Below are 9,656 nucleotides of genomic sequence, written 5' to 3' on the forward strand. Positions count from 1 at the left end.
ACTCAATTTATTTTTGCATGTGTTCGTTATTCTGATTCTTGTGGTTCTCCCCATCTGTTTTGTGACGGATAGTATTTTCTAAACTACATAATTAAAGCATACGCTTAATATGCTTGATTAAGGAAACCACTGTTACATGGTTGTATACATATGCTAAGTTGGACTGGTGGTAGCTGTTGTACACCAGAGGGGGGCATAATAAATCGTTTCAGGACTGGAAGCTTAATGTCGGTAAAAGTGGTTCATTATTTTAACTTGTAATACAATTAAATAAAAAATTAACTGCAACATTTTGCGTAGAAAACTTAACTGCAGCAGTAATGCAAAATTAAGTAACTTAGATTACTTTTGCATTACATTTATATCTTGAAAATAATATATATTTTATTACAGTACTGTCTACTTGAGATTTGACCTCTATGATCACCATCATATTTTCTTAATGAATGGTTAATTTGTCTAAAGTATGATTTGTTTGTAAAATTACACTGTGCAACGTAGTGCAATGTCAAAAGAGCAAATATGTAATACGTTTTAAACAGGCACCTGCGAGGCCTAAACTTGCACCTACACCGACAACAACCGTGCGATGACAGTAGGCTATTGCTGTTTTTTTGATAAGCAACACAAACCGTACCTTGCACCATTTGATGACTGGAAAGATGCCGAAGAGCAAGAAAGGGTGACTGCATCTTTTAATTAAATGTACAATCCCCATTTGCTATACACAGCTGGATTTATTTGCACATTGAGTAACCTTACTCATCACGGCAATTACATTGTTTGCCACACACAGCATTAGCCATATGCATGTCAAATTAATTAGGCCTACGTAGCACAATTCAACCATCTAGGCTAGCATGTTATTTCTCTGATGTCTGTCTAATGTCATGCAATGTTTATTATACAGTAAAGTGTCTACTGAATAGTAAAAAAGAAATGTTTTTCTTAGGCCAGTCTTTGGTTCAATAAATTGTCATAATTATTTTAAATAGACACGTATGATTATTGATGCTATCACCGAAAAGTAATTACAGTGAGAAATTTACAATACGGTTCCATGCCATCATTAATGAAAAACTAGTTAAGTTAATTCATCTTCATTTATATATTGCTTTACAATACGGATTTCAAAGCAGCTTTACAGTGAAAATAGGAAAGTCAAAGGATATATATTGTTTTGCCTTTACAGCAACTCTATAAAAAGTTATTGTCTAGGTAAAGTGAGTTTGATTTTTTCTACACAGGAGCAAATGAGTAGCGCAAATGAGTATTATTAACACTGTAGTAACTACTGTTTATTAACCAAAAACTCGGATTACCGAATTAGTAGGCTATGTAATAGTGGTTAGTCGGCTTAGTAGTTCACTGTTATCTAATCCATTTTTTTTCACTCCTCACTGAGGACTATAATTAACTGTACATATTCGAAATTAATGTGTGTAATGTTTAATGTATAATTTATTCTAAAGTGAAGATCATTGGGGTTAACCAAATAATAATGACTCAAATATTCCAAAATTACTATTTATTTTGAACATTAATTTAAATTGAAAAGCATGAGAATTCTTAAATACTAACTGATATCATTTAAACTTTTGCGTTTTTGTGATGTTTTCTCTTTAGAATACAGATTATAGACACAGTCATTACAAGTGGGTTACCTTTTTTCTTAAATGTACATTAATTATGTATTATGTGTAAAACACAAGTATTATGATCATTTTTATAAATTTTTAATAGGTAATTAATAGATAAGTAATAAATAAGTAATAGTACTTTTCTAAAAGTGAACTACCACACGGCAATGTAATATTAATTACAAATTGTTTTATTAATTCTTGTTTGTTATTAGTAGTTACTTGAATGTCCAAAAGTGCGTTATATTCGTTTATTAATGACTGAACAGAACAGTATTCTACAGTTTTACAGCAATGATATATATATATATGTGTGTGTGTGTGTGTGTGTGTGTGTGTGTGTGTGTGTGTGTGTGTGTGTGTGTGTGTGTGTGTGTGTGTGTGTGTGTGTGTGTCTGTGTGTGTGTGTGTGTCATCCTAATTTCTTCCTCTTTTGATTTTATCCAGAGTTCACTCATTCAAGTTATTTGGGGTGAGTAATTAGATAATTAACTATCCATCTGTGAAATTACACTTAGTTGAATAACTATGACTAACTATGTCATTTATTTGTAATGCATTATTTCCCCAATAGAACAAAACCATACATATAGTAGACCATGAAATTGTGGAGACAGTTGAAGTCCTGAAAAAGAAACTCAGCGACTATGATGATACTATTACAAATAAAGACGGCTTCTGGGGACAAGTGTGCATTACACTTGCCATTGCAAACACTAAAAACAATCGCTATCGTCTGCAAAATGTATTTCATAAGGTGAGCACACACACAACCAAATATACAGTATATATATATTTATAACAAATCTTGCTGATGATAGTCAATAATAAAGGTTGTTATATTGAGTTTCTCAAAGACAGATGCAGGCATTTCATATTTTAACAAGGTTCTTTTCGAAATGTTTACATTTAAACATCATTATTACATTATATACTTTGTCAAAAAGCACCAGGCAGAACAATCCTCATCTCCTCTGACATCTGTGGCCAGTGGAAGTGCTGCTGAAGATGAGGGACACAAGTCTTCAGAGAAGGTTAGTCTTCACTCTTTGTGTTTGTAAAGGTTTCTTGTGTTCTTCTAAAGTATAATGTCCAACATTTCTTGACTTTATATCAACACAGCATGCAGAATATTCCCCATCTACTCCTCTGTCTGTGGCCAGTGGAAGTGCTGCTGAAGATGAAGGACACAAGTCTTCAGAGAAGGTTAGTCTTCACTCTTTGTATTTACAGGTTTCTTGTGTTCTTCTAAAGTATAATGTCCAACATTGCTTGACTTTCTATCAACACAGCATGCAGAATATTCCCCATCTACTCCTCTGTCTGTGGCCAGTGGAAGTGCTGCTGAAGATGAGGGACACAAGTCTTCAGAGAAGGTTAGTCTTCACTCTTTTTCTAATTTGTTTAATTCAATGTTGGGTGCCTATATGCCTTGTCTTGTAATTGAAAGAAAAATAACGATAATAAGAATCTTGTGTTCTACATTGACTTCACATCACATTATTCCTTGTTATTGTTAATGTTACAATTACAATATGTGAAAAATAAGTATTTGTCCGTGTTCATGTTTGACTGTACTATTAATGCAGAAACAAAGCTTTTAGAATTACATGTTCCACAGTTTAAAAAAAAAACATTTAATTAATGAACATACGTACAGGTTATAGTAACATTTTATTTCTTCATTAGGGGTCTATGAGTAATACCTCTGATGACGATGGATTTATAAAAATCCACTTACCCAAGAACCCATCATTCTTTTACATTGAAAGGAGTGATTGGGAAAAGCTGAAGAAGAACAGAAAAGAAAGAAGCTTTAAAGGACTCCAGTGGACAAATGTGATTTCAAAAGGTCTGAGGACCATAAACCCATACTGTTCAATTGCCTTTAAAAGGCACAAACTGAAGGTGATGGGTTCGTTACATGCGGGCCCTGAATTCTCCTGCCTTGGTTACTGCAGATTCGAGGATTGCCCTGTCACAGTAACAGTTACTGTGGACAGTGAAGAGGACCTCAAGGCAATAGTAAATTACCAAGGGGAGAAGAGTATACATAATTTAACGGAATTAAAAAGAAGACCTGTTAGGGCACATGAAAGAAAATCACTGGGCGAAGACTTACAAAGACAGCTTCCACGAGCAATGTACCTTGACAAATTAACAAACATACCCGAAGATGTTATGGAGTCTGGCTGTCGGGATGAGGCTCCAAGTCCGAATGTCCTGAAAAATATATCGTGGGAAGCACGGAAGAGAAGCCGGCAGCACAGTAATGAAGTCATAAGTCTTCAGATAATGATTGACCAGAAAAAAGGCAGTCCTGATGAGGTCCTCCAGAAAGTGATGCTACACCCAAAAGGGGTTCTTCTTTGGTCACGCAGGGGGATTGAAATATATCAGGAGCGATGCCAGGAGGACATTGTCTATCTGGATGCGACAGGCAGCATCATGAAAAAGCAGAAAGGATCTCCTCCTTTCTATGTATATGAGTTGGTGGTCAGGAATCCCCATAAAAACTCATCTCCACTACCTGTTGCCACATACCTTACCTGTGATCACACCACAGCCTCAGTTAATTACTTCCTTGAGGCGTTTCAGACTGATGTGGCAAGGTGTTTTGGGAAAAAAGGTATGCGGTCACCCATCATGATCCTGTGTGATGGGTCAATGGTGTTGATGCAGGCAATATGCCTGTCATTTGCCAAAAAAAACCTGAAAGACACCATTAACCACTACTACAACATAGCAAGTGGTAAAGGAAAAAAAGAAGATTTTGAGGTGCCAATTCTTCATCGTTGTCTCAGCCACGTAATGAAGAATGCAAAGGAAATGTGCAGAAAGTAGTAAGTTGTGTACTTGAAAAAATTACTGTTTGTGACAACCCTCTTTTAGTGTCAGTTGCTAAGTGTACAATAAACTTTATACAGATTCTGTAATGAAGTACCTTTCATTAATGTGCTAGGCTAAAAAACACAACAGCAACATCTCTTTTCCTCATACCAAAAACTAATAATGTTACTGCCAATGTGAACTGAACTATCCAAAATGCAGACACTTTCTGTTAGCAGTGTGGCCTCTGAATTCCCCTAAATTGGCTTTGCCTGTGAAATGAATAGAATAATGATCTATTCAACAAATATACAAAAGAACAGCAAGTATTACATAAAGTGCAGATTTGGATATAATACGCACAAGTTGTACAATTTATCATCTATCAACATTTAACCTTGAAGACCATAGTTATATTCTTGAACCTAATTATTTTTGTTACATTCCACAGTGCGCCAAACCACTACCATCTGGCCATGCACGTCTTCGGTTCACTGACAACTGCAAGCACTTTAATTGAGCTAGATGACATGGTTCAAAGTGCTGCTGTTGTGTTCTCCAGTCCATCCTGTGGGCCCAATGTAGAGAAACATTTCAAAAACCTGCAGTCGTGGCTGCTGAGAACAGGGACATTGGATGAAACAACCAAGTCCAAAAGTGAGAGCTTGAAGGTAAATGTCAATTCCAAGTTTACATTTGAACATTTATGGTTTTAATTTTGACAAATATGCAAAGGTATACTGTTGTTATCAAGTAAATACTATAAAGAAAAGGTAATGAAGTGAAAATGTACTTAGATAAATGCCATGGAGTGCAGCTAGTTTACAATGATATAAAAGTAGGTTACAATGATACATATTTGATATTACTACCATTTAACAGAACAAATTTATGGAACAATTGCATTACATGTAAACATTGTACAATAACAGTAGGACCTAGAAACAACAAGGTCTTTTGTCAGTACAAAAAGTAACTTTTGTGTGAATTGTAAGTGTGTGTTGTCAGAAAATACTTACTTCATTTAAAAAAAGAATAAATTAATTATCTGCCACTTGAACACCACAACACAGCATCATTTTAATATAACAAGACAGAAATGTATAATAAATATAAAGTCCACAGCATCTGCAGCCTCAAACATATGTAAAAGTATGATTGTCAATTGGTAGTGGTATTAAAGCGCATGATTTAGGATCATTAGGAAATTATATATTAGATATATAAGGAGAAACTTAGCACGGTCATTTGTGACATTAAACAAAGCTTGACAACTAACAGACACAGAAAAACAAGGGAGCTAATTAACTAGACAAACATGAAATTAGGACACTTATTAATCAGTAACCAAGGAGACAAACAGGTGAATGAGATGAAACAAAGAAACACATGGGAAAGCTGGGTACACTGAAGATTAACAGACAGTGAACACAGTAAAAAAAAAAAAAAAAAAAAAAAAATTGTGTATTACTGAGGTGTATTCCTGCCCAGACATTATCAAAAAGGTCAAAGCTGAAACTTGTTAAAGATTTGTCAGTCATTTTTTCATTTTCAAACAGACCTGTAATAATAACACATTGTTACATTACATTAAGGACATCGATGGAGACAACAGATTTGCAAAACGTTGCAAAGAAGTCATTTCCAATGCTCCACTAGACAGGCATGGAGAGCCGAATCTTTACTTCTGCAGAGGCCTTATCGAGCACCTCAACAAATACCTTCTACCTTATTCTGGATTGTGGACCGGGATAATGTTAGGTTTGCCATCATTAATCAATATATCCATTTTCTATATAAAAATCTTGCTTGGTTTTATGAAAATTAAACACATGGCTTTACTTGCGTACTTTTGTTCAAAGGTGACCTTGGACGACATGGGACGGGACCAGAATATGAGCAGTGCTCTAGGAAATACAACACCCTCAGAAAGCTTCCAAGACAAGTAATTATAATATATTTTACATGACATGACTTTATTACTCATTGCTTAATGTGTTTAACAGGTAAATTATTTTACGAATTTACCTGTTTTTTATACATTTCTCAGAACATAACAGAGGACAACAGAACCCAGGGCATAATGGAAAAGAGCCAGTGGGATTTAAAACACATTCGATTTCCCTCTGGCCGCCTGACTAGGCTTGATGATTTTGTGGCCCGCTATCAGACTACTCACACTGCTCTCCTGAAGGAGTATGAAGATTCCCAAAGAGTTTTTAGAAGAAAGGTTTGAATTTAATTAAGGTTTCATTGAAGGTGGCATGGGTAAAAGTGTTTAAGTCAAAGTAAATAAAGAAACTTACTGTACATTATGTATCATATTATATGTATTGGTATCTAAAACAGTTCTGCAAAGTTATTGAATTTATAAATGACTGCTTCCATCAAAACTTTACTTTATGCAGACGTACAGAGTGGACCAAGAAAAGTGGAAAGAACGGCAGCAGAAAAAGAGGGGGAGATATGTTACACCACTCCGGAAGCCGTTTCATTTCAAGACATCGAACAAGAAGGTATACTGTAAATATAAAGCTGTCATGCCTTCTACAGAATTAATAGTAATAATCCTAATCTAAACATTACAGTTTTAGCTTTACTGCAGCCAATGTAATTACAGCCAATCCGAAATAGTTTACTACTCATAGATATATAACAGCAAAAGCTGTTTTTACTACACACTACACAATCTTTACTCAATATTAATATTATATGTGGTTTATCATTTTGTGTGTGGTACATTTTTTTTAGAGAAACTATTCATTAAATTACAACTGAAACTTCTACAAACAATTGAAATATTGTAAAGTATTTTATTTTATATTTGTTTTAAATGTATTTAAAATAGGAAATTAAGAGACGAACGAAAGGAATTTAACATGATGATCCTTAGTATTTTTAAATACACTGTTGATAGGTTGACTCCTCAGTAGCTGACGGTGCCATTGGGAAACAAAAATCTTCACCACAGCCTGGTTCATCTTTGCTTGGGGACCAGGAAGAAAGCTTGGATGGAAAGGATGTAGAACATGGGGATATGTCTACCAAACCTCAGAAAACATCCAAGACATCGATAACCCCACAGCATCAAGTAAGAAGGCTTTCTAGTATCACAAGTTCTTACTAGTAACTTTTAAAGGTTATTATTTGAATGAACATTAAAAAGAAACACATTCAACTTATGTTTAACTATGTGTTATTTTTTATTTCAATTTATGGCATGCAGCTCACCTCCTGGTGGAAAAGAAAAGACACAGAGGTTGTGGTTTCTGTGATCCCCACACAGAACATAGGGCAAACAATTATTGTTCGTCACCGTGAGCTCCGTACACTTCAACCGCACCGGTGCTTATATGGCGAGGTAGTATGCATTTCATTCTCTTGAATATTTAGTTATACAAACTGTAGTTAAGTTTTACAATTATAAATCTGTAGTTCTATATTAACACTTCAGCTACCACTATTTGGTAATATGAAGAATAAGTAAATTTAGGATAAGATAGTTCCTTAATAGGTAATCAATAAATACAAAAAAACATTAGCCTCGTTAAGTAGTACTGTAACAACGAACAATGACAAATAATGAACAATTACTAAATAATCACCACTTTAACGTATCTGAGATGTGACCACTTGTCTTTTTGTAGTCTTACCATGGTCATAAAATGCATTGCTATTTACCTATTAACTCTGTATGAACTGCTTGTGTTCTGATCCACTATTGTAAATCGAAAAACATATTTATTTTTTTCACATTTAAATAAAGGTCCAGATCACTACTTGTTTCTGCATATTGAATACATAACATCTGAGTCATTAGAAAACAACCATATTCAGAGTAAAAAATGCAATGTATTATGTCTCAGACAGTGTACAGTAGTTGGTAATAATTGCTAATAATTTGTCATAGTTACTTAATATTTCATAATGAGGTTGATCTAATTCATTAGTTATTGATTACCTATAAAGAAACTATATCAGTTCTAAGTTGACTAGTACTTATTGTTTAGGTAAACTTGTTTTCACATTAATTAATAGTGGTAGATAGCTGAAGTGTTTATGTAGTTTTACTCATTTACCCTGCATTAATTCATGCACAGATACCCATTAATGATGGACCATTATTGTGAAGTATAATTATAGACATATGGTTAGTTATGTTGTGTTTGTTATGTGTTTCTTGGTGTAAACATTAAAATATTGAAATGGTTGAATGTAACAAACCAAAAGTACAATTTAAATCAAATGATATGTCCTTATGATTGGAACTGTAATAATTATAATGTCTTCTTAACATTGTATTTTTATTCTATAATAAAACTTCAAATAAATTAATACAATTCTCCCAAATTTCTTATGTAGATAATTGAAGGCCTGTTTCATCTTGCTGTCAATCAGCTGGAGATGGGGAGCTCCATTTACATTCTTAATCACTATACAGCATGGGTGATTCTGCATGGGGGAAGCTCACAGCTTGTCCTGCACAGTTTGTCAAAGGTGATCACAGTGGTTACATGGACTACAGTGTGGATGTGCAATGGATGTGTTTTGTGTGTTTGTGAAGGGACCTTATGCATGTAAAAATATAAATTAACTATTGCAGCCCTACATACTAAATGTATGCTGAATATGCCAGCTTTCCATATTGCTTTGAAAAGCTGAATTTACTAATTATGGTTTACAGTGCAAAGGTAATTATTATTTAACTTCTTCATTAGGTCAACTTTGACCATTACCAGGCAGTTCTTTCATTTGTGAACATCTGTGAGGTCCACTGGAAACTTCTGGTGAGTAGCAGAATGATATCTATATGTCATTATTTAGAGTGTCTGGTGTATTATTAAAAGATGTATTGGTTGCATTTCCACCTTATCATTTTCAGTACATAAATGCTGTCAACCACACAGTGTACTTGATGGATCCTTCAAGAAATAACACAGAGAAAGCCGATTCCACTCATGCTGCCCAAAAATTCAGGTATTCATTTTATAACTAATTAAATTCCTAAACCAAGGAGTGGTCGTTGATGGAGATATTTACTGATTTACATGAACTAAAAGGGTTACACCAAATATTAACCCAATAGCCTGGTAAAAAAACAAACAAAAAAAACAAACAATTCACTATATCATTTATTTTTCCCAAATTGCCAATTAAATGAATCACATCACAATTTATGGAGACATT

At 34.2% G+C, this 9,656-nt stretch overlaps 1 protein-coding gene across 1 annotated transcript; it reads left to right on the forward strand.

Annotated features, from left to right (window-relative positions):
- Positions 1-225: 225 nt before the first annotated feature.
- On the forward strand, positions 226-8,029 carry LOC309479009 (uncharacterized protein; the record flags this gene model as incomplete). Its single annotated transcript, XM_082142855.1, has 13 exons — positions 226-231; positions 2,215-2,397; positions 2,588-2,674; positions 2,763-2,846; positions 2,933-3,016; positions 4,323-4,483; positions 4,921-5,140; positions 6,065-6,230; positions 6,332-6,414; positions 6,520-6,699; positions 6,878-6,985; positions 7,387-7,560; positions 7,696-8,029. 13 exons carry the CDS (start codon positions 226-228, stop codon positions 7,852-7,854), a joined length of 1,695 nt encoding a protein of 564 aa, XP_081998981.1. The 3' UTR covers positions 7,855-8,029.
- Between the last annotated feature and the right edge of the window lie 1,627 nt (positions 8,030-9,656).

The sequence above is a fragment of the Leuciscus leuciscus genome (assembly GCF_965113295.1).
Source record: "Leuciscus leuciscus genome assembly, chromosome: 17".
Taxonomy (NCBI): Eukaryota; Metazoa; Chordata; class Actinopteri; order Cypriniformes; family Leuciscidae; genus Leuciscus; species Leuciscus leuciscus.